Source organism: Heloderma suspectum, chromosome 2 (genome assembly GCF_057233095.1).
Source record: "Heloderma suspectum isolate Gila_16-S chromosome 2, 16-S_ref, whole genome shotgun sequence".
Classification (NCBI taxonomy): Eukaryota; Metazoa; Chordata; class Lepidosauria; order Squamata; family Helodermatidae; genus Heloderma; species Heloderma suspectum.
Window position 1 is genome coordinate 381,510,709 of NC_139459.1, and position 26,324 is coordinate 381,537,032.

Below are 26,324 nucleotides of genomic sequence, written 5' to 3' on the forward strand. Positions count from 1 at the left end.
ACTGTCCCTTGTTCTTCATGAGTTTCGTAACAGAAGTATGATGTAGTGGTTAGAGTCCACCCAAAGTCACCCAGTGAGAGAACTACAGGAGGTTTGCTAATGAGCTGGATATGGAAATACAAAGCTGAGCTGGGGGCAAGTGGGGTGCTGACATGCGTAGGAGTAAATTGCATTGAACTCCATAAGACTTACTTCTGAGTAGACATACACAGAGTTTGTTCTCCTCTCCATTTTAGCCTCACAGCATCACCAACAAGGCTGGATGTGGAAATAGAAAGCCTAGCAGGGGGAATAATACTTGTGCAGGGCTCCAGACCAGCATGGTCATTTTAAAAGGTTCTTTCTTTCTTTCTTTCTTTCTTTCTTTCTTTCTTTCTTTCTAACAGCGTTGCTTTAAACAAAGAGTGCACAGCTCAGGCACACCTACAGCAGCCTTCTTTTGGGAAGCCCCGAGGATGAGGAAGTGTTTTGGCTGTAAATGGAGACGGAGGATTTCAATTGAAACAAGGCGGTGAGCACAATTCATTAAAAAAAAAAACCTTTCGTATTTATTATCGAAATATACTACCTTGCGTTTTTATTTACAAAAATTTTGCGACTCTGTGTGGATGACCAAAAATAAGCCGCATGACCGCTGGCTCCACAGGACCTTGTGGTGCCGTTCTGCAGAGGATTCTGTGGCACAGACTGAAGGGAATTCGATCCCATTTCAGTCCGTGGTGGAATTCTCTGACATCCCTAATTCTTGTACCTTGCATTATTGTCCCTTTCAGGTTGTATGGAAAGTAAGGATAGAAATGTTGAACTAAATACAACAAAGTGGTTTCCCTGCTATGCCACTGTGCATAAAAAATTAGGGATGTACGAAACTCCCCTTACCTGGCTCCGCTGGGTTCTGCAGGGGGGGGGAGACGTTCCATCCCTCCCCCCGGAATCCCCCCTGGAAACCTGGCTGGCTGGCTCCACTCTGCAGGCATTCCGCAGAGCCGCCAGCCAGCTCTGCCAGCAGCTGGACATCCGGCCACTGGCTAGCAGGGACGCAAATGGCGGCAGCTGTAGCCGCCACCGTTTGTGTCCTTGTAGTCAGCCGTGATAGACTAGGTAAAGACTTACGTAGCCTATCACGTCTGGCTTAAAAAAAAAAAAACACGCATGTACGCAAATGGCGGCAGCTACGGCCGCCACCATTGGCGTTCCTTATTTTTGGCCATCTTAGTCTCTGTAAATATTTACGGAGACTAAGACAGTTAAAATAAGGGGAACGCAAATAGCGTAGCGGACGCTATTTGTGTTCCCTTTATTTTCACTGTCTTAGTCTCCGTAAATATTTACGTAGACTAAGACGGCCAAAACTAAGGAACGCAAATGGTGGGGGCCATAGCCGCTGCTATTTGCGTACGCGTCTTTTTTTTTTTTAAGCCAGACGTGATAGGCTACGTAAGTCTTTACGTAGCCTATCACGTCTTGTAAAAAAAATAAAAATGACAAGACTGCAAATGGCGGCGGCAGCAGCTGGTCGGAAGACCAGCTGCCGCCACCGAAGCTGCCGCTGGAGCCGCCACTGCCCAGAAGATCCGCCCCAGGTAAGTCTTGTCCCAGGGGGGATCCGGGGGGGGGGCGGGGGGGCAGGCCGTTCCGTCACAGATTTCGGGGAGCCAAATGCACTGGCATTCAGCCTCACCGAGATCCGTGGTGGAATTCTCTGCCATCCCTATAAAAAATGCTTCCATCAAAAAAATAAAGAAAAAAGAAGTCACCGGGGTCACTGGGACGAGAAATCTCATTGGGTCCTTTCCAAACTCTGTGATTAATTTCCATGGACACAAATGAGCCTAACACTTTCCTCTTGATGATCCTTCGCTTTGTTGCCAGACGGTGCCTCGTTCCAGGTGCGTTGAGAGCTGCCGCCCTGGATATGCCAAGGAGATCCAGGAAGGAGAGCCATCTTGCTGCTATGCTTGTGTTCCATGTGCAGAAGGGACCGTCTCCACTCAGGAAGGTAGGTGACCTCAGAGGAATGGGCATTCCCTTGGGAAATAGGGTCTGTCCAAAGTCTATATTTGGAATCAGAGGTTCTCTCCCAGATTCTCCCACCATCTGAAATTGGGTGGGTGGGCGCTGACCAGAGAGAGAACCTTTTTATTGTGGCCACCTGCTAATCTAATGCTCTCCCTGCCTGCTGCCATCTGTGACATCATTCAGGCATCAGATCAAGATGTGTAGGTCTTTATTTTCCTAGCCAGTGGTAAATCTGGTTTTAATAATAGCTTTATCTATTCTGCTGAATTTTAACACTGTTGCTCTTTGTTTAATTGTGATTTTTATATCCTTATCTTAGTGTGTTGTATTATTTTGGCTTGAGCTCGATAGATTTTCTGATTCGCACGCTCAAAATTATGTAAAGTAATGAATTAACTATTCACTCAAACATTTTCATTGCAGATTTTAAAGATATTTTTGAATATTGATTCTTTTTTGGCTTCAGTATTTTTAATCTCCATCATTGATTCCATTAAGTGAGGTGAGTGAAATGACCATGGCAGGCAGTTAGTGTGGTAGGAAGAGGGAAGCAGAGAAAGGGTTCATAATGTATGGTCCACAGTGCACCCTCTTTTTCCTGGTGTAAATCACACCTGACGATGTGGGAGAGGTCAGGGAATGACCACGTATAGTAGGCAGGAACACAGGCAACAATTTTCTGACCTAGGACATGCTTTGTTCTCAGAGGTTTCCATCCGTGGCCTCAGCAGTAAAGGAGGATCTGAGGTAGTGGGGTCAGGAAAGCTGCCTTTTTTCTGAATGGGGAAAATGTGCTATTTTCTCTTCATGGTGCTCCAACTGCTCTGTGTAATTGCACAATTCTGCTATATCACAGCTATACCACATCGCCATCTAGTGGCTGTATAATGAAAGACAGAACTTGCAGAGAAAGGTGGTCTGATCAACAGAAAGAAGGGGTTTGCGGGACAGAGGCTTTCTACTTGGCATCTTGAACTTTATACCATTTCCACATCCCCTTTTCTGTCAAGGAACCCCTGCTTGTCTGCCACAGAAACATCTATTCCTTAAAAACCCTTTAGCAAAACCTTCCATGAATGGATACAATAAGAAAGCTTTATGAAGCATTGCTACTCTGCAATTGAAATGCAATGGAGGTCCCTTCACACTAGTCGGACTGACAAAATAGCTGGAGTGTTGGGTTTGGTCTACAGAGACCATCGTTCAAATCCTTGATCATAGGATTGTTTTCTGCCTTGGGCCACTTCTAACACTTACCCTAGTATACCTCAGAGGGGTGCTGTCGAGATCAAAATAGGAGAACCACATAGATACCAGCCTGAGGAATGTTTGGTTTCTCACACTTGCTCCTCCTTGTTTGAGTGAAGTAGAAAGCTGCCTTTATTCCAAGGTATGTTCTCAGTCCATCAAGCCCAGTATTGTATATTCTGCTCTGACTGGCAGGAGCTCTGTATTGTCTCTCAGAGGCAACTTTCCTGACCCCACTCCTTGAGATCCTCCTTTGCTGATGAGGCCATGGACTGAAACCTCAGAGAACAAAACAAGTCCTAGGTCAGAAAATATTTGCCTTTGTTCCTGCCTACTATACATGGTTGTTTCCTGACTTCTCCCACAGCCCCACCTTCATTCCAAATGTAGCAGAGTATTCTGGATGTACCTTGATGTTAGAGATGCTGAAGTCACTCTCCTTCTTTTCAGATTCTGACCATTGCACCAAGTGTTCAGAAGATCAGCATCCAAACAAGGCCCAAGATCAATGTGTCCCCAAGGATTTAACCTTCCTTTCCTATGAAGAACCTCTGGGGATCATCCTGGCTTCCTTTGCCTTACTCTTATCTTTAGCAACAGGCTTTGTGTTAGGAATCTTCATTAAATGCCTAGAAACTCCAATAGTCAAAGCCAACAACAGGGACCTCTCCTACATTCTCCTTGTCTCCCTCCTGCTTTCCTTTTTATCCTCCTTCCTGTTCATTGGCCGCCCAAGAGAAGTGACTTGCCTTCTCCGACAAATGGCCTTCAGCATCATCTTCTCAATTGCTGTCTCTTCAGTGTTGGCCAAAACCATCACTGTGGTGCTTGCCTTCCTGGCCACAAAGCCAGGGAACAAGGTGAAGAGATGGCTGGGGAAGGATCTTGCAAGCTTTGTTGTAATTTCTTGTTCCAGTGTCCAAGTTATCATCTGCTCCATCTGGCTGGGCATCTCTGCACCCTTCCCTGACTCTGACATGCATTCCCAGCCTGGGAAGATCACTCTGCAATGCAATGAAGGGTCTGTTGCCATGTTTTATGGTGTCCTTGGCTACACGGGCTTCTTGGCTGCTGTCTGCTTCATGGTGGCTTTCCTAGCCAGGAAGCTGCCTGGGGCCTTCAATGAAGCCAAGCTGATCACCTTCAGCATGCTGGTCTTTTGCAGTGTCTGGGTGTCCTTTGTGCCCACCTACCTGAGCACGAAGGGGAAATACATGGTGGCCGTGCAGGTCTTCTCCATCTTGGCCTCCAGTGCTGGGTTGCTGGGCTGCATCTTCATTCCCAAGTGCTACATTATTGTACTGAGGCCTGATCTGAATACAAAAGAGCATCTAATGATCAAAACCAAACATGACATCTGATCCTTAGTTGTAGAGGTGGGGTAGAATTCCACATCCACCAGAATGTGGATAAGAACCACAGCTTGGAAGGCAATACCTGGGATACAGAGAAGGGTAAGGAGGGAGGGCTCAGCACACCCTTTTCTTGGTTTAAATCACCTCTCCCTCTGCTTTATATGTGATTAAGCCACATCCCTCTTTAAAGAGACCAGGCCATTATTAGAACCACAGGCCTGTCTACATTATAAGTAGAAAGTCTTCTGCAACACACACTGTGAAGCCTCTTTTTCCTGGTTTAAATCACACCCTACAGCTCTACTTTTTATACTTCACTGGGGCAGTGCTGTCATTAAGACATGGACCTGTCTCCATTATATCCAGAGAGTTCTCTCCAATGTACTGTGATTCTGTGGCAGACAATCAGGGGTTACTTGGCAGAAAGGGGGATTGTATAAAGTTCCAGATGCTATATATGAACATCTCTGCCCCACAACAAGCCCCTATTTCCTGTTGGTCACACTACTGCCCTGCCCTACATCAGTTCAATCTTCTGTTCATTTACAACCCTTAAGCAAAACATTCCATCAATGGAAAAAAAAATAAGCTGGGATAAGAAGGATTGCAACTCTGGTTTTGAAATGTAATAGACATCCCTTGGAACTAGCGAGAGTAACAAAAGGCCACTTGCTTCCACTTAGACTAACATAACTCACCGGGCTGTTATGAAGAGAAGAATGGGACAACCACAGAGATACTACCCTGAGCAATGCTCAGCTTGCTGCACTTGCTACTCCATATTTGAGTATCATCAATCCTTCAAACCCAGGATTGACTATTCTGCTCTGACTGGTGGGAGCACTGTAACGTCTCACAGAAACAATTCTCCTGGCCTTGCCAGCTGAGATCTTCCTTTGATGATGAGGCCACAGAAAGACTTTTCTGAGCACAATGCATGTCCTCTACTAGGGAACCTTTGTTTCTCACCCTGCGCTACCACATATTATTGTTTCTTGACCTCTCCCACATCCCCATCTTGGTTCCAAATGGAATACAACACAGACTATTCTGGATGCATGATTGATTTAAATCATGCTGAAGCCACTCCCCTTCTTTTCAGATGCAGACCATTGCACCAAGTGTTCAGCCGATCAGCATCCAAGCAAGGCCCATGATCAATATGTCCCCAAGATTATAACCTTCCTTTCCTATGAAGAACCTTTGGGGATCCTCCTGGCTTCCTTTGCTCTATTCTTGTCCTTAACCTCAGGATTTATGTTAGGAACCTTTATTAAATTCTTAGGCACACCAATAGTCAAAGCCAACAACTGGGACCTCTCCTATATTCTCATCTCCCTCCAGCTTTCCTTTTGTCCCCCTTCCTGTTCATCGGCTGGCCAAGGAAGGTGACCTGCTTTCACTGACAAACAGCCTTCAGCATCATCTACTCGGTTGCTTTTTCTTCAATGTTGGCCAAAACAATCACTGTGGTGCTGGCCTTCCTGGCCACAAAGCCAGGGAACAGAGTGAAGGGATGGCTGGGGAAGAGTTTGGTAGGGATGGTGGAGAATTTTGCCACCGATTCCAGTGAGGCTGGATTCTTTAGATCCCCCCGGAATCTGTGGCAGAATGGACTCCTGCCCCCTGGCCCCCCCACGGAATCCCCCCGGGATTACGTAAATATTTACATAAGAAAAAACAGCAAAAAAAAAGGGGAACGCAAATAGCGTAGTGGATGCTATTTGCGTTCCTTTATTTTTCGCTGTTCTAGCCTACATAAATATGTATGTAGGCTACACGGTGAAAAATAAACTAATGCAAATACTGTCCACTATGCTATTTGCATTCCCCTTTTTTTTTGCCGTTTTATCTTATGTAAATATTTACATAAGATAAATCGGCGAAAAATAGGGAATGCAAATGGCAGCCGTATTTTTTTTTTTGAGGTTAGCCGTGATAGGCTATGTTAAATTCTTACACAGCCTATCACAGCTGCTGGCTGGATGCAAATGGCGGCTGCTATGCTGGCCGCCATTTGTATACACACCAGCCCGTCCATGGATGGAAATCTGGCTGCAGACGGCCCTGGCCTGCTGCCCCGTGGCCTGGCCACTGAGCAGAGCCAGTCATCGAGGATTCCGGGGGGGAGGAGCGGATCACCTCCCCCCCGTCAAGGATTCTGGGGGGAGAGACGGAGTGCTTCCCACCCCACTGCGAAAGATTCCACGAAAAGGTAAGTGAGTTTCGTACATCCCTAGAGTTTGGCCAATTCCATTGTCATTTCCTGTTCCCGTGTCCAAGTTGTCATCTGCACCATCTGGCTGGGCATCACTCCACCCTTCCCAGACTCTAACATGCACTCCCAACCTGGACAGATCCTACTCCAATACAATCGTGCCCTTGGCTACATGGGCGTTCTGGCTGCCATCTGCTTCATGGTAGCATTCCTAGCCAGGAATCTGCCTGGGGCCTCCAATGAAGCCAAGCTGATCACCTTCAGCATGCTAGTCTTTTGTAGAGTTTGGCTGTCATTTGTGCCCCCCTAGCTTTGTCCACTACTGTCCAGCCCCACCTTGAATGCCTCCAGCGTGGGAGAGCCCACCACCTCCCTCAGTCATTGGTTCCATAGTCATATTGCTCTAATAGTCAGGAAGTTTTTCCTGATGTTCAGTGGGAATATGGCTTCCTGTCACTTGAGCTCATTTTTCTGTGTCCTGCACTCTGGGATGATCGAGAAGAGATCCTGGCCTTCCTCTCTGTGACAACCTGTCAAGTACTTGAAGAGTGCTATCATATCTCACCCTGGTCTTCTCTTCTCAAGGCTAAACATGCCCAGTTCTTTCAGTCTCTCTTCGCAGGGCTTTGTTTCCAGTCCCCTGATCATCTTTGTTGCCCTCCTCTGAACCCTCTCCAGTTTGTCTGCATCCTTCTTCAAGTGTGGTGCCCAGAACTGGACACAGTACTCCAGATGAGGCCTAACCAGTGCTGAGTAGAGGGGAACTAGTACTTCCCAGGATTTGGAAGCTATGCTTCAATTAATGCAGCCCAAAAGAACATTGGCCTTTTTTGCAGCCACATCACATTGTTGGCTCATATTCAGCTTGTGATCGACAACAATTCCAAGATCCTTCTTGCTTGTAGTCCTTTGGAGCCAAGTATCTCCCATCTTGTAAGTGTGTATTTGGGTTCTTTTTCCTAGGTGCAAAACTTGGCATTTATCCCTATTAAATGTCATTCTGGTGTTTTCTGTCCAGCGCTCCAGACTATCAAGATCACTTTGAATTTTGTTTCTGTCTTCCAAAGTATTAGCTATCCCACCCAATTTTGTGTCATCTGCACATTTGATCAGCATCCCCTGCACCTCATCCTCCAAGTCATTAATAAAAATGTTGAAGAGCACTGGGCCCAGGACTGAGCCCTGCCGTATCCCACTCATTACCTCTCCCCAGTTTGAGAAGGTCCCATTGATAAGCACTCTTAGAATCCGATTCTGTAGCCAACTGTGGATCCACCGGATCATTGTTTCATCTAGCCCACTTTGAGCTAGTTTGCTCATCAGGAGATCATGGGGCACTTTGTCGAAAGCTTTGCTGAAGTTGAGGTATATGATGTCTACAGCATTCCCACGGTCTACAAGGGAGGTTACTTGATCAAAAAATGAGATCAGCTTCATCTGGCAGGATTTGTTCTTGACAAATCTATGTTGGCTTCGAGGAATCACTGCATTGTTTTCAAGGTGCTTCCAGATGGATTGCTTGATCATGTGCTCCAGAATTTTCCCAAGGATTGATGTCAGACTGACTGGTCTGAGATCCCAGGTTCCTCCTTTTTACCCTTTTTTGAAGATAGGGACAACATTAGCCCTCCTCCAGTCATCTGACACTTCACCCATCCTCCATGATTTCTCAAAGAGAATAGACAGCGGTTCTGAGAGTTCATTTGCGAGTTCCTTTATTACTCTAGGATGCAGTTCATCTGGCCCTGTAGATTTGAACTCATTCCAAGTAATGAGGTGTTCCTTGACCATATGCCTATTGATGTCAAGCTGCAATCCTGCCCCTTCAGCCTGTACTTTGCCTTTGCCAGGGGGCTCATAGACCCTCTTTTGGGAGAAGACTGAGCCAAAGTAGGAATTGAGCACCTCTTAGGGATGTACGAAAGGGACTTACCTTGTCCCGCAGCTTTTTTCGCGGTGGGGGGGAGGCGCTTCGCTTCTCCCCCCGAAGTTCATGCGAGGGGGGGGTGTTTTCCCACCTCGCCCGGCCAAAATTCAGGCCGAGGGGGAGGCTTCCTGCTTCGCCCGGCCGAAATTCAGGCCGGGGAGAAGCGGCCCGTCTCCCCGGCCGCAAACTTCAAAAGAAAAGTAAAAAAAAAAAAAAAAAAGCCCTGTAATAGGCTACGTAAATCGTTCACGGCTAGATCTATCACGGCTAGATCTGCAAAGTCAGCCGTGATAGGCTACGTTAATCGTTACGTAGCCTATCACAGGGGTGTTTTTTTTGTTTTTTACTTTTCTTGTAATGGCGGCAGCGGCAGCCGGTCAAAAGACCGGCTGCCGCCCCCGCCCCTGACGAAGACCTGCTGAACCACCACCGGGAAATGCTGCCGGGAGCCACATTCGTAAAAGGTAATTCCCATCCCAGAGGGGGGTGGGGGGGCGGGGGGATCGGGGAGAATTTCTCCCCAAACCTTCGGAGGACCGAATGCATTGGCACTCGGCCCCCCAAAGTTTCGGGGAGAAATTCTCCCCCATCCCTAGCACCTCTGCCTTTTCTTTGTCATCTTTTATCATTTCGCCATCCTTATTTAATAGCTGAACAACCATTTCTTTCCTCTGCCGTTTACTATGCACTGAAGAAAGCCTTTTTGTTGCTTTTTGCATCCCTTGCTAACTTCAGCTCGTTCTCAGCTTTAGCCTTCCTGACACCATCCCTGCAATTCTGTGCTACCTGCCAGTACTCTTCCTTTTTTACTTGGCCTTCTTTCCACTTCCTATATGTGTCCTTTTTGGTTTTCAGATCATCGCTAAGCTTTTTGTGAAGCCACATTGGCTTCTTCTGTTGTCTTCCACCATTTCTTCTTGTTGGAATGGTTTGTAATTGTGCCTTGAGAATTTCCTTTTTTAAAACCTCCTACCCACCTTGGACTCCTTTCCTCATTAGAGTCGCTTGCCATGGGACCTTCCTGATCATTGTTCTGAGTTTATTAATTCAGCTTTCCTAAAATCCAGGGTACACGTTTGACTATACTCGGCATTTGCTTCCCTTAGAACCAAGAACTGAAGGACAACATGGTTGCTTTCCTCCAGAGTTCCTGTCACTGCTACTTTATCCACTAAGTCATCTCTGTTGGTTAGGATCAAGTCAAGGATAGCCAATCCTCTAGTTTCTTACTCTTCTTTCTGTAAGAGGAAGTTATCCACCACACAAGTCAGGAATTTCCTGGAGGGGCCATGTTTTGCAGAATTTGTCTCCCAACAAATATCGGGGGAATTGAAGTCCCCCATTACTACTACATCATGCTTCCTTGAAACATGGGCCATTTGCTTTTCAAAAGTTTCATCCTCCTTGATGGGGTGTCCGGTAGTAGACTCCGACCATCAGTTTTCTTTTATTCTGTGCTCCATTTATTTTGATCCAGATGCTCTTGATGGGGCAACCAAGCTCCTCCTCCTGTATTTCTGTGCAGAGATATGTATTTTTCACATACAGTGCAACCCCAACTCCCTTTCTGTTCCTCCTGTTCTTTTCGAACAAATTATATCCTTCAACTGCTGTATTCCAGTCATGAGAGTCATCCCACCAAGTCTGAGTTATACCTATCAAGTCATAATTTCTGTCCTGTATTAAGAGTTCAAGTTCGTTCTGATTGTTTCCCATACTCTGGGCATTAGTATATAAACATCGAAGACCATGTGCTTCATAGTCTGGCTTTCTCCCTACATGTGTCTGAAGACTGTTATTGGGTGCTATTAGAGCTGTTCTCTCCGTTGCAGTGCATGAGCCTACATCCATTGTTACCCCCAACATTACATCTCCCTTCCTCATAGGATTCAGTTTAAAGCCCTCCTGATGGAGTTCTTCATGCTGTGGCCAAACACATCCTTTGTGAGGTGCAACCCGTTCCTTGCCAACCCATCTTCCAGGAAGCATAGCCCATTGTCCCAGAATCCAAATCTCTCTCGTTGGCACCACCTTCGTAGCCAGTCATTCACCCAGAGTATTTTTCATTCCCTTTCTATCCCTCTTCTAACTACTGGAAGGATGGATGAGAAAACTATCTGGGCCCCAAAGTTCTTGAGTTTCCTTCCCAAAGCTTCAAAGTCTGATGTGATTTCTTCATAGCTCTGCTTGTCAGTAACATTTCTTCCCACATGGATGAGAAGAAAGGGATACCTGTCAGTGGGCTTTATGAGTGCAGGCAACCTTTCAGTCACATCTCTAATCCGTCCTCCCGAGAGACAACATACCTGGTGAGTCCACGCATCTTCACGACATACTTGGGTCTCGATCCCATGCAGCAAGGAGTCTCCCGCTACTATCACTCTTCTCTTCTTCTTGTTGTAGGCCTGGGTTTCATTGCCTCTGTTTGACTGACCTTCAGCCTCTTGCTCACTGTCATGTAGGTCCCCCTGTGGTTCTTCCTCTGCAGGCTGTCCTCCAGTCTCAACCGCTAGTACCTGGAATCGGTTCCACAGCTGCACTGCTTCTACTGGTGCAGAGTGGCATCTAGTTCTTCTTCTCCTAACTGTCACCCTTTTCCAAGGAGTATCCTCTACTCCATTTTTCTTCAGTTCAGCATTTCCCACTTCTGCCTCATCTTGCTGTTGCTCTTCAAGCTTCTGGTCTTCCCTTTGCTGCTGTAGTTCCCCCATTCTGTCCAAGAACACTTCATGTTCTCTTTAGGGATGGCAGAGAATTCTGCCACGGATCTCGGTGAGGTCAAATGCCAGTGCATTTGGCCCCCCGAACTCAGTGTCGGAACGGCCTCCCCCCCGCCCTCCCCGCAGATCCCCCCTGGGACAAGACTTACCTGGGGCGGATCTTCCGGGCAGCTGCGGCGGCGGTGGCTTGGCGGCCAGTCTTCTGATCAGCTGCTGCCGCCACCATTTCTAGTGTTAAAAAAAAAAAAGAAAAATAGACGTGATAGGCTACGTAAAGATTTACATAGCCTATCATGGCTAGGTAAAAAAGAAAAATGGGATAGGCTACGTAAATCTTTACGTAGCCTATCACTTCTGACTTTAAAACAAAACAAAATGCGCGTACGCAAATGGCGGCGGCTATGGCCGCTGCCATTTGCATTCCTTATTTTGGCCCATCTTAGTCTATGTAAATATTTACGTAGACTAAGACGGCGAAAATAAGGGGGAACGCAAATAGCGTCCGCTACGCTATTTGCGTTCCCCTTATTTTCGCCGTCTTAGTCTACGTAAATATTTACGTAGACTAAGACGGGCCAAAATAAGGAACGCAGATGGTGGCGGCCGTAGCCGCTGCCAGTTGCGTATGCGCATTTTTTATTTTTATTTTTAAGTCAGACGTGATAGGCTATATAAAGATTTACGTAGCCTATCGCAGCTGACTACAGGGACGCAAACAGCAGTGGCTACGGCCGCCGCCATTTGCGTCCCTGTTAGCCGACGGCCGGATGTCCGGCTGCTGGCAGAGCTGGCTGGCGGCTCCGCAGAATCCCCGCAGAGCAGAGCCAGCCGGCCAGGATTCCGGGGGGGAGGCAGGAGCACCTCCCCCCCAGCGAGGATTCCAGGGGGAGGGACGGAGTGCCTTCCCCCCCAACGGAACCTGGCAGTGACAGGTAAGACCAATTTTATACATCCCTAGTTCTCTTATTCCCCGGACGGTCAACAGTTGCCTCTCCAGTCCACTTACTTTTTCTTCCAGCAGCGTGATCAACTTGCACTTGTTGCAGGTGTAGGCCATGTTGTTCTCAGGCAAGAAAACAAACATTGCACACACCCTGCAGGTCACCACCACTGGAGGGACTTGTCCTTCCATAGCCTCTTCTCCCTTTTTGTGTCTAGCTTTGTGATTGTTCTAGACTAGCCTGTGCCTGCTCCTCTACTCACTAAAGGTTAAAAGCAGAGCCCCACTGGTGTGGAAGTCTGTGTTACAAGACAAATCAATGAAAAATGTTATTTCAAAAACAAAAACAAAAACAAATGTTAGGGGCCTCCCCCTTGACCTCCCCTGCCGAACTCCCCTGGCCAACTCTTTTTTGCTCCCCCATCAGCTCTCTCTGATCGCTCTCTCTCTGGGAGGTTGCTTGCTTCTGTAGTCCCTGGACCAGCTGGACCAGCTTGCCCTGCTCTGATCTGCTCTGCTCAGCTGGGAGGTGGGAAACAGACTGAAGCTTCCTGCCCACTCAGCTGCTGGGAGTACTCAGGCCACACACCCCCAATTCAGTTGGAGCTCTCAGAAGCACCTGGTGAGCTCACAGACACTCAGAAGGATAAAGGGCAGCCCCCTGGGCTTCCTGCAGCCCAGTTATCTCTTAGCCTCTGTCTCCTTTGTCTCCTTTGTCTCTTCTACCACTGCAACCCCCCTGACCAACTCCTGTTCACTCCCCCTGTTCGCTTACTCTGGTCGCTCCCTCTCTGGGAGTTTGCTTGCTTCTGTAGTCCTTGGATCAGCCAGAGCAGCTTGCTCTGTTCTTCTCTGCTTATCTGGGAGGCGGGAAACAGATTAGGGATTTTGTTGGTGTACCACCCACCCCGCTGCCCATTAGACTCCCTGCCTGAGCTGACGGAGGTGGTCCTGGACTTGGTGTTGAGGACCCCTAGGTCCTGGGAGATTTCAACTTCCATGCTGATGCCACTGTATCCGGGATGGCTCAGGACTTCATTGCTGCCATGACAACCATGTGGCTGTCCCAACATGTCATCAGCCCAACACATATGAAAGGACAAACGCTTGATCTGGTTTTCTCAATTGGGCAGGAGGATGGTGATCTGAAAGTGGAGGAATTAACATCTGTCCCTTTTAGGGATGGCAGAGAATTCTGCCATGGATTTCAGTGAGGCCGAATGCACTGGCATTTGGCCCCCCGAAATCTGTGGTGGAATGGCCCACCCCTCTGCCCCCTCGCGGATTCCCCCCGGGATGAGGCTTACCTGGGGTGGATGTTCTGGATGATGGTGGCTTCGGCGGCAGCTCCGGCAGTGGCGGTGGCGGTGGCTGGTCTTTTGATCAGCTGCCGCGGCTGCCATTTACATCCTGGTCTTTGCTGTGATAGGCTATGTAAGTATTAACGTAGCCTATCACGGCAAGCCAATCAGGGAAAAAAAAACGGCGTACGCAAATGGCGGCGGCTACAGCGGCTGCCATTTGCATTCCCTATTTTTTGCCATTTTAGTCTATGTAAATATTTATGCAGGCTATTACGGCGAAAAAAAAGGGGAACGCAAATAGATGAGTAGGAACTATTTGCGTTCCTCCCCCACCCCCGTTTTAGCCCACGTAAATATTTTCGTAAGCTATTAAGGCAAAAAAAAAAAAAAAAGGAACGCAAATAGCACCCACTACGCTATTTGCGTTCCCCTTTTTTTGTTGTAATAGACTATGTAAATATTTATGTAGGCTAAAACAGCGAAAAATAGGGAACGTAAATGGCGGCCGCCGTAACCGCCACCATTTGCGTATGCTGTTTTGTTTTTTTTAGTTTTTTGGGTTGCCATGATAGGCTACATAAATACTTACGTAGCCTATCATGGCTGCCTTGTTGAACGCAAATGGCGGCCGCTACGGCGGCCACCATTTGCGTCCGCAGCAGCCCATCTGCTGCTGGAAATCCGACTGCAGACGGCCCTGGCCAGCAGCTCTGAAGAGCCGCAGTGGAGCAGAGCCAGCCAGGCAGGATTCCGGGGGGGAGGACCAGATCGCCTCCCCCCCCCATGAAGGATTCCGGGGACAGGGACGGAGCACCTCCCCCCCATAGCAAAAAATTCTGCGAAAAGGTGAGTTTCGTACATCCCTAGTCCCTTTGTCATGGTCAGATTAGGGATATACGAAAGTCACTTACCTTTCCGCGGATTATGTTCATGGTGGGGGGGGAGGCGTTCTGTCCCTCTCCCCAGAATCCTTGATGGGGGGAGGCGATCCATTCCTCCCCCCCAGAATCCTCGACGGCCGGCTGTGCTCCACGGCAGCTCCGCAGAGCAGCCGGCCAGGCCCAGGCCAGAGCCGTCCGCAGCCGGATTTCCGGCCGTGGAGGGCTCTGGGTAAAAAAAAAAAAGAAAACCCATACAGAAATGGCGGCAGCTACGGCCACCGCCATTTGCATTCCTTATTTTTTGCCGTCTTAGTCTACATAAATATTTACATAGGCTAAGACAGCGAAAAATAAGGAACGCAAATGGCGGTGGCCGTAGCCGCTGACATTTGCGTATGCGTTTTTTTTTTTAACACAGCCATGATAGGCTACGTAAGTCTTTACGTAGCCTATCACGTCGCTGTAAAAAACCACACACAACAAAATGACAGGACTGCAAATGGCGGTGGTGGCAGCCGGTCAAAAGACCAGCCGCCGCAGCCGCCGCCACTGAAGCCACCGCCGGAGCCACCTCCGCCTGGAACATCCGCCTCAGGTAAGTTTCGTACAGGGGGGGATCTGCAGGGGGGCGGGGGGGATTGGCAGGCCGTTCCACCACAGATTTCTGGGTGCCCATTCAGAATGCATGCCCATTCTGTTGCATGAATGCTGTAGCTGCCATTTTCCAAGATGGTTGACATGCAGATGGGAATATGCAATAACTCATAAATGAACATTTGTAGAAAGCTCATTTTGGTGGCAAACTTCAGGGGGTTTTTTAAGTCAAGATGAGTAGAAGAACGATTACTAGCCACTGCTACCACCTGTATGGTTGAGTAAATAGAATGCCAGTCTAGGAGCAGGAAGACATGGGTTCAAATCCTTGCCCAGTTGTGGAGTTATCAAATGCACATTGGAAAGTCATTGTCTCTTAGACTAACCTACCTCAACGGGATTGTTGTGAGAAGGAAGGGAGAATATGTGCAACACCCTGATTTCTTGGGAGGAAGGGTGGAATTAAAAAGAAGTAAATATGTATTAATTTAATAACATTGAATCAGATATTACATTCCAACAATAACATACATTCCTGGAGGAAAACGCTATCAATGGCTACTAGTCCTGATGGCTATGTACTACTTCCCGTACCAGAGGCAGTGAGCCTATGTACACCAGTTCCTGGGGAACATGGGTGGGGTGGTGCTGTTGCGCTCGTGTCGTGCTTGTTGGTTCCTGGTTGACAGCTAGTTGGCCAATGTGTGAACAGAATGCTGGACTAGATGGATCATTGGTCCAATCCAGCATGGCTCTTCTTATGTTCTTATGCACATTTTGACTAATAAATGCAAGTAAATGTTTGAATTCATGTTTGTTATTTAAGATACGTTGTGATACAGCTTTTCACACTTGCATTAAGTATAGCAAATCATTGAGAACAACTTGCATCTGCAAATTCTTGTGTGGAATGTTTTGCACTTGAACATGATCATTAATTCTGAGGCCACTTCCACCACAATATACCCTCTTCAGCATAGGGGAAGTAGAAAATTATTAATGTGATAGTTTTATTGCTATAAGATGCCAACTATGGATTAATTTTAGAGAGCACTCCCTTTTAACTGCTGAGATGGTTTTCACTGGTTGCTTCTGCTAAATCAGCTCCCATTTTCCTACCAGAATTGGTGTCCCAGTATCTGCCTCCCACACAAATCTGAGGCACCTATTCAGTTATGTTTTCCTATGCTATGCAGAGAGAGAGAGAGAGAGAGAGAGAGAGAGAGATACAGATGAGAGAAAGAAAGATAGATCGACTAACAACACAGTAATTTCAAAATATATTTAGAGCTACATGTTTTGGCTTCCACCCTCATCAGTAGCTGTGATTTTAAATGGATACCAGGAGTGGTGTTTTGGGATGCCTGGAGATGAAAATTCCTAAGGAGAAAAAAAGCAGAGGTATGACTGGTATAATGCTTATGAATTGTCCTCCAGATTAGGGCCACGAGGGCTAAAATTTCTGGGTGTGTAGAACCAGATGTTTTCCTTCTTGTCAAACATGTCAGTGTCCTATGTTTGTTCAATTGGAAGCAATTATAAATCTGAGAAACTATGTGCAGGTGAGTTAAAATGTCTTGCAACAGGCTGCTCTAGATTTTTGGTAAGAACTGCAGATTTGTGGTTATGGAATCTTGTTCTTAGGTCTGTTCCAGTTTCTTCTATTTCATACAACATTCTTTTTTTACATTCAATTAAATAAGTCACATTAGTGGAAGTGCATATTACCAATTGCCTAATGCAATACGTTTCGTTTGTAACTATGCTCTTAAAAGACGTGGTTTCTTGGAGGTAACTGCAGGAAATGCAACACAGTGGTTTACACCAGTGTGATCCTAGGTTGCAAATATCTTGTTTAAGTGATGCTTTAACTAATAATTTACACAACTTGGGTGGTTTTCTGAATGCGAACCATGGTGGAGAATTAATGGCTTCTGTTAAACAAGTACAATAGGATATAATAGGGTAAGGGTATCCACAGGGTTGGAGATGTTCTTTAAGTTCAATACATCGTCTTAAGTAGTGTTTTTCATTTTTGCAAATGTGTTTTATCCTAAGAGCCAAACTATATATATCATATTCTTCTTTAGATGGTTTGGATGACATGTAGTTAAGGTACAGGTGGGAATCTGTAGCTTTACCTTATAGACTCAGGTGATTGGCCAGATGGGCAATTAATAAATTTTATAGATAGATGGATAGATGGATAGATGGATAGATGGATAGATGGATAGATGGATAGATAGAAAGATAGATTCGTGATGATTTGGTTTTCAATGGTTAAGAGGACATCCAAGAAGGATAATTTTTGTGTGGTGTTACTACTAAACTTCATCGTTAGGTGGATAGTGTCGATAAACATAGTGAAATTCTCCAAGCTATTCCTTCCATATTCCCAGATGACAAAAATATCACCTATGTAATACCACCATATGCTGGGCTTGTAGGTGGAAGTTCTGCCTATAGTTTCTATTGGGGGTTGGACTCGACAGTGTTGTAAGCTCCTTCCAACCCTACTATTGTATGATTCTTTGAGTTGTCCGGTGACTAGATTGGCATGTGATGGGGCTAGGGATGGGGGAGAATTTCTCCCCGAAACTTCGGGGGGCCGAGTGCCAACGTATTCGGCCCCCCGAAGTAGTTTCAGGGACAAATTCTCCACCCCCCCGCCCCCCCCGGGATGGGACTTACCTTTCCCGAATGTCCCTCCCAGCGGTGGGTCCCGGCGGTGGTTCGGCAGGTCTTCAACAGGGGCAGAGGTGGCAGCCGGTCTTTCGACCGGCTGCCGCCGCCGCCATTCCAATAAAAGTTAAAAAAAAAAATGCCCCCGTGATAGGCTACGTGACGATTAACGTAGCCTATCACAGCTAGATTTGTAAAGTCAGCTGTGATAGGCTACGTAAATCGTCACGTAGCCTATCACGGGTGACTTTAAAAAAAAAAAAAAAGCACGTACGGCTAATGGCGGCCCCCATAGCGAGCCGCCATTTGTGTTCCTTATTTGGTCGCTGTAGTCTACGTAAAGATTACGTAGACTACAGCGAAAATAAGGGCAACGCTATTTGCGTTGCCCTTTTTTTTGCCGTAGTCTACGTAAAGATTTACGTAGACTACAGCGACCAAATAAGGAACGCGAAAGGTGGCTCCCTATGGGGGCCGCCATTTGCGTACGCGCTTTTTTTTTTTTTAAAGTCACCCGTGATAGGCTACGTGACGATTAACATAGCCTATCATGGCTGACTTTGCAGATCTAGCTGTGATAGGCTACGTTAATCGTCACGTAGCCTATCACGGGGGTGTTTTTTTTTAACTTTTTATTTCGCAGCTGGGTGGGGCGAGGCGAGGCGCCTCCCCCCCGGCCTGAATTTTGGCCAGGCGAGGAGGGAAGCCTCCCCCCCCGGCCTGAACTTCGGGGGGAGCAGTGAAGCGCCTCCCCCCCACCGCAAAGCAAGCTGCGAGACCAGGTAAGTGGCTTTCGTGCACCCCTAGATGGGGCTATACGTGTTCCCATTACTGTTCCTTGGAGTTGTAAATAGTGATTGCCATTGAATATGAAAATGTTGCAAGTGAGTACCAACGTAGCCAGGGAGGAAGACTCCAGTACTGGGTTCATTAGTGGCTCTGCTGTTTAAGAAGTATGTTAAGGTGGAGGCCATCTTTGCGAGGTATGCTAGCATATAAAGAAGTAACACTGAAGGTTGCAATGATGGTATCTGAGAGCCAGTGTGGTATAGTGGCTAGAGTGTTGGACTGGGAGTCGGGAGATCTGCATTACAGTAATCCAGACAAGAAGTTATCAGCGCATGGACAACTAAGGGCATAGTAGGTATATCAGCCTAAGATGATAAAAAGTGCTCTGTCCCACTGAGTTCACCTGTGCCTCAAGTGACAGTTCTGGGTTCAGGAGCACCCCCAAACTAGAAACCTGATCCTTTAGGGGGAGTGCAACCCCCTCCAGAACAGGTTGAACATCACCTAGCCAGGCAGATGAACCACCCACTAACAGTACCTCCGTCTTCTCTGGATTGAGTCTGTTTATTGGCCCTCATCCAGTCCATTACCATGCCCAGGCACTGATTCAGAACAGCCACTGCCTCACCTGGTTTTGATGAGAAAGAGAGGTAGAGCTGGGTGTCATCCGCATATTGATGGCGCCTCAGCCCACACCTCCGGATAACCTCCGCCAGCAGTTTCATGTAGATGCTGAAGAGCATAGGGGATAAAACAGAGCCCTGTGGAACCCCATGACATAGTTGCCAAGGCACAGAGTAATAATCCCCCCAGCACCACCTTCTGGAATTGGCCATCCAGGTTGCACTCTCCTACTTCCTTCCAGACTGGTTTTAGGGAATAACTCCTATGACTTATAACATAGTAGTTTCTAGGGATCATCTCCAAATGGACAAAGAAATCAGAATGCAATAAATATAAAGGGACTGAAGTCTAACACAATGATCTATAAGCTAGGGATGGCGGAGAATTTCTCCCCGAAACTTCGGGGGGCCGAGCGCCAACGTGTTCGGCCCCCCGAACAAGTTTCGGGGAGAAATCCTCCGCACCCCCCGCCCCCCGCATCCCCCCTGGGACGGGACTTACCTTCGCCGAATGTCCCTCCCGGCGGCGGGTCCGGCCGGCGGTTCGGCGGGTGTTCGAGCGGGGCAGGAGCAGCAGCCGGTCTTTCGACCGGCTGCTGCCGCTGCCATTCCAATAAAAGAAAAAAAAACACGCCCCCGTGATAGGCTACGTGACGATTAACGTAGCCTATCACGGCTAGATTTGCAAAGTCAGCCGTGATAGGCTACGTTAACCGTCACGTAGCCTATCACGGGTGACTTAAAAAAAAAAAGCACGTACGGATAATGGCGGCCCCCATAGGGAGCCACCATTCCCGTTCCTTATTTGGTCACTGTAGTCTACGTAAAGATTTACGTAGACTACGGCGAAAATAAGGGCAACGCTATTTGCGTTGCCCTTATTTTCGCCGTAGTCTACGTAAAGATTTACGTTGACTACAGCGACTAAATAAGGAATGCGAATGGCGGCTCCCTATGGGGGCCGCCATTAGCGTACGCACTTTTTTTTTTTTTAAAGTGACCCGTGATAGGCTACGTGACGATTAACGTAGCCTATCATGGCTGACTTTGCAGATCTAGCCGTGATAGGCTATGTTAATCGTCACGTAGCCTATCACGGGGGCGTTTTTTTTTTAAAAAAAAAAACAATGGAGTTCGCGGCCGGGCGAGGTGGGAAGCCTCCTCCCCGGCCTGAATTTCGGCTGGGCGAGGTGGGAAGCCTCCCCCCCAGCCTGAATTTCAGCCGGGGCGAGGCAGGAAGCCTCCCCCCCGGCCTGAACTTCGCGGGGGGAGCCGCAAAGCGCCTCCCCCCCACCGCGAACAAGCTTCGACGAAAGGTAAGTGCCTTTCGTCCACCCCTACTATAAGCACAATATTCAAATGGCTTAGACATGTCTAGACATTGCGCTCATGCCCTGCTTGTTGTGGGTTCCTCGTCAAAAGCTGGTTGGCCACTGTGTGAACAGAATGCTGGATTAGATGGACCCTTGGTCTGGTCCAGCAGGGCTCTTATGTGGGGTTGTACTAAAACTGCTGGGGATTACTTCTATGCTAACAGATCCCCACCACCACCACCACCATGTGCAACCTCCCCATGCAAATTCCTGTGCTTCCAAATGGCCATAGGAATACATTGGAATGATAGTGGCAGAAGCATCCTGACAGCAGGAGCCCCAGTATTCCTCATTGCTGTACTGAATGAGTACCTACAAGTAACCCAAAGGGTGCTGGAGCCACCTGCAATGCCCTCTCCTTGCACATGGCCATAATATTCAGTTGTCTATCCAATTGGCCATAGGAGTGCATTGAACTATTACAAGCAACCCCACAGGAAACAGAAGGAGCCCCAGAATTGTTCACAGGTGACAGAGTTAGTACCCCCGAAGGCCCCAAAAGTCCAAATGTCATTCCACAGTAATGACTCCTCCTTCCCTATGACCATAATATCCAGATGTCATTCCAAGTGGCCATAGGAATGCAATGGATGGATACAAACAGCTCCATAGATGGATACAAACAGCTCATAGATGCACCATGGGTGTACCCTCTCCCACATCCCAAGAATCTTGATGCCATGCAAGCTTCATAGGAATGACTCCTCCTTCTGAATAGCCATAATCTTCAGATGTCCTTCTGAATGGCCATGGAATTCAGCTTGAGTGATACAAGGAACCCCACAGGAAACATCAGATCCCCCTGAATTACTCATGAGTACACTGAAGGTGTACACCTAAATTACCTGAAGGGTCCCAATGCCACAACCCCTCCATAGCAATGGCCTCCTCTTCTGAAAGGACATAGGAATCAGCTGTCCTCCCCAATGTCTGTACAAATGCATTGGACTGATATCCACAACCTCACAGGATAGAGCAGGATTGCTATTACTGTCCCTTCATGGCCCAAGGAAACAACCCATACAACTCCAAATGCCCCAAATGCGACCACCTCTCCATAACACTGGGCTGTGGAGCTGCCTTTGAAAGCCCTATGTGGGGCTGCCTTTGAAAACAGTCCAGAACCTTCAGCTGGTCCAAAACAAAGCAGGGAGAATGTTAACGGGGACTGGCCAGAGAGATCATATTATGCCAGTTACTTTCCCAGCTGCACTGGCTGCCAGCCCCTTTCTGGGCCGGATTCAAAGTGCTGGTCTTAACATTCAAAGCCCTAAATGGCTTGGGGCCAGGTTATCTGAAGGATCGCCTCCTCCCATATGTACCTGCTCAGACCCTAAGATCATGTACCAGGGTCCTTCTCCAGGAGCCCCTGCTAAGAGTGGTAAGGCAGGTGGCTACCAGGAAAAGGGCCTTTTCTGCTGTGGCCCCCTGGTTGTGGAACAAACTCCCTAAAGAGGTTTGCCTGGTGCCTAGGTTGTAACCTCTGTAAACCATCCAGAGAATTTCAGCTATGGGATGGTACAGAAATGATACCAATACTAATATTAATATTAACATTAATACTAATAATACTCTTTCTGGCACCAGGTGAAGAATTTTATTTTCCAATATTTTAGCATTCCAGTTTTTTAGCTCTGCTGTCTTAAATCTGCTATTACATTTTAAATACCTGCACTGCTGCTAGGTTTTACTCTAGTTGTATTTTTATTCTGTACTTTTAATCTGTTGTATTTTACATTGTATTTTTTGTTGTATTTCTGTGGCTTTCATTTTGTGAACTACTCAGAGAGCTTCAGCTATTGGGCAGTATAAAAATGAAATAAATACATGTTTTTATTTGGAGTTGTTTTCTAGGAAAACCAAATGTTTATCTGTTGCAAGTATTTGGATTTGAAGAGGGTCCCCAAGAGCTTCCAATGATTGCCTACAGCCATTCGGAATGAACCAATGCATTTCAATGACCATCCAGTCTCCTCCTTTTTTGTATGTCCCAGCTTTTAGAAAGGCTCAGTCAGGAAGTTATCAAAGCATGGATACTGACGCCAGGTTATCCTGGCCCAGGAATAGCCATAGCTGATGAACCATGAGTTTGGGGCAATGATGTAGAGGAGAAAGAAAGCAGCAACAATATTAAAGAAATTCCTTTTTGTAGCTAGGGGTGCAGTCCGTGGAATGCAGCTGCTGTTGCACATCTGTGTGGCCATACTTTGAAAACTGCGTGGCTGTGGTGGGACTGAGCCTGGGATCAACAGTGGTGTTCTCACCTGCTGCAACATCTAATCCTATCAAATGCTTCACTAACCAAACAAGATTATACACATCTTGATGAGCTCACTGGAAGTGCTGATCAGTGGGGAAGGGAGGGGGAAAAATTAGACTGGCAGCCTGCCATTGTGCTGGCTGGCATGGCTACCCTATCTAGCAAGAGAGAGGCAATTGGGAGGGTCAAGAAAGGGGGCCAGGCGGGGACATTCCTTCTCAGGCATGAAGCTGAAGTTGTTCAGTAGGGCCCAGTTTCTTATTTGTGCAAAATGTAGGTATGTCAGAGAATTCCGCCATGGATCTTGGTGTGCCCCCCCTGTGGATCCCCCCCGGGATGAGACTTACCTGGGGCGAATCTTCCAGGTGGCGGCAGCTCTGGCGGCAGCTCCGGCGTCAGCGGCAGGTGGTCTTCCGACCGGCTGCCGCTGCCGCCATTTCCAGGCTTGTGGAGGGGGAGGAAAAAAAAGACATGATAGGTTACGTAAAGATTTATGTAGCCTATCATGGCTAGGTTTAAAAAAAAAGAAAAAGTAGAAGTGATAGGCTACGTAAATCTTTACATAGCCTATCATGGTTGGGGGTGGGTTTTAAAAAAAAACCCACGCGTACGCAAATGGCGGCAGCTATGGCTGCCGCCATTTGCGTTCCTTCTTTTTACCGTCTTAATCTACGTAAATAGTTACGTAGACTATGACAGCTAAAATCAAGGGGAATGCAAATAGCGTAGCGGGTGCTATTTTGCGTCCCCTTTTGATTTGCCGTTTTAGCCTACGTAAAGATTTACATAGGCTAAAACGGTGAATGAAAAAGGGACGTAAATAGCGCCCATTATGCTATTTGCGTTCCCCTTGATTTTCGCCGTCATAGTCTACGTAAATATTTATGTAGATTAAGACGGCAAAAAAGAAGGAATGCAAATGGCAGCGGCTGCCGCCACCGCCATTTGCATACGCGGTGTTTTGTTTTGGTTGTTTTACCCAGAGCCCTCTGCGGCCGGAAATCCGGCTGTAGACGGCTCTGGCCGGGCCGGGCCGGGCCTGGCCAACTGCTCCGCGGATCGGCCGCGGAGCACAGCTGGCTGTTCGAGAATTCCGAGGGGAGGAACGGAGTGCCTGCCCCCCCGGCCAGGATTCCGGAGGGAGGGACAGAATGCCTCCCCCCACCATCAACATAATCCATGAAAGGTAAGTCACTTTCGTACATCCCTAGCAAAATGTCAAAGCAGAACTCAATCAGTAAACTGAATAAGGACATGAAGTTTACATACCCCCCTCCCAAACATAGGAATATCCCATATCAAATATCTCCTCTTGGATGCATTGGTGCAATAATTTTGGGTGGCCAGAACCTTATTGTGTGGTGGAGATCCCCAGCTCCTTATTCTTTTCTACCTCTGAAGGGTATGGTTGGCATGGGACACCGTATCTCTGAGTGTTCTGCATGGAGAGCAAATCTTGGGCCAGGTACAATGCAATGTCATTGCACAGAGGACACTCTCCTGTGTGTAATGGAGTTTAAATTTAATCTTTTAAAGTAACTTTTAAAATATTTTTTCATTCTCTTTCTTGCTTTCTTCTTCCTTCTCCTTCTGTTTTCTGTTTTCTGTTTTCTGTTTTCTTTCTTTTTTTTTCTCTTTTTCATTCTCTCCTGGATCTGTGGGTGTATTGCATGAGGGGGCTTAAAGCTTATTGTGGGGTTTATACCACCAATTCTTTATTTGTCATTGTCATCATCACACATTCATCTGTGTCGCACAAACATGACAATTTTGATTGGAGGGATTTGCTTATCTTGAAGGAGACCCCTGATCATGGAGATATATGATATGGGCTAGTCCTGAACTAGGTTTGAGATGCATGGCCATTTAAACTTTAGGACCTTATTCAGTTTACAGATTGAGCTCATTTTTGAAGTTTTTCAAAGGAAACATCTTTGAAGTTTTGCAGAAACAAGGACCTGGGAAGTTTAGCATTGTTTCCTTGCCTGAGATTTTGGGGAGCTGCTGCCTGTCATAATTCATTTTATTTTATTTATGTCTTTTATTTCTATACTGCATTCATTTCTAACAAAATGACTGTTATCTGGGTATTATGATTCAGCAGATGGATGTTTCATATGCTAATAATGTATGTTACACAGCTACATCCTAAAGGTATATCTTGGCTTTGTCTCTGAAGATGGTGTTTCTATGGTAAAGGCCTCACCAAGCTTAATTGTCCATTTGTTGACCCCTTACCAGAATATTGAGTGGTTTCAGTGACTCTGAACAAACAAGTTTTCCTCCATCTGCACCTGAAGCCACATGGGAATTCAGATGCTGCAGAGGTGATGCTTCTTCCCTGTATAATTATCAAAAGCATCATGATTATTCTTATTCTTGCCAAAGCTCAAGAGGATTTCCCCAAGGATTGCTTCTGAGGCTAACAAAAATAAAGATCAGAGTCAACGTCCGAGCACTGAGCAGGGAGTTGGACTTGATGGTCTCATAGGCCCTGTCCAACCCTACTATTCTAGGATTCTATAACAGTAGCATGAAGTAATAATATTGCAGATGGAGCCTGAAGAAACTTGTGCAAAGTTGCCGCATAAATGACACCTGTACATTACATAAATGATGGCCTGGGTTGAAACTTAGGGAAATTGAGTGGAGTGGGGTGGAGAGATCACTCTGTCAGAGTGAGATTTTCTAGCATGCCATACCTTTGAATCTAAAGCCATCCATCCATATTAACAAAGGCCCTGCTGTTGAGGACAGTGTCAAAGACAAGGTTGACCTCAGTTACTAGCTTCCCAGTTCCTTATTCCCAGGAGAATTTGAAATAGAGGTGAATATGCAGCCTTAATAAGTAACTGAGATTAATATGCCCCTATATTCCAAAATAAACCTTGGCCAGTCACATGCAATATATCTCCGTGACTGGACAACTGCCCCTTTTGAGATGCACAACAATTCTCCACTGTTGACTTTGTGCAATACTCTTAAACATGTTAATTCTTACCCCCTCCCCCAACTGACACTGGAAGATAAGGAAAGGGGAAGATGCATACCAACTTAAGGGTGGGGCCACACCAAGTCAACCAAACACCATCCACTGACATTGTCAAGCATGCTGGGCTGGGCCCAAACCAATAACTGCCAACAAGTTTCCAATCTGAAACACCCAATCTGACATTTCCATTTAGCATATGCCTCTATGCCAAGAATTGCTAATATAGAGAGAAGTGAATAAGGAACTGTGGTGTGTAACCCAAATTTAGTTTGGGACATCTGAAATGACACACCTCTCTTATATTTCAATTACAACTTTGCATTTTATGTTATCATTTAGTGTTGTTAGCCACCTTGAGTTAGGGATGTACGAAAGTCACTTACCTTTTTGAAGGGTGAC

The 26,324-nt window shown here is 46.9% G+C and overlaps 1 protein-coding gene across 1 annotated transcript in view; it reads left to right on the forward strand.

The window, feature by feature from the left end:
* The first annotated feature begins 459 nt into the window (after positions 1 to 459).
* The window catches only part of LOC146356368 (uncharacterized), a 62,266-nt gene continuing 36,401 nt past the window's right edge, over positions 460 to 26,324 (forward strand). The window contains exons 1-2 of the mRNA XM_084832604.1: positions 460 to 511; positions 1,873 to 1,999. Of these exons, the coding sequence (XP_084688730.1) occupies positions 1,968 to 1,999 (32 nt within the window). The 5' untranslated portion in view covers positions 460 to 511; positions 1,873 to 1,967. The remainder of the gene's footprint in view (positions 512 to 1,872; positions 2,000 to 26,324) is intronic.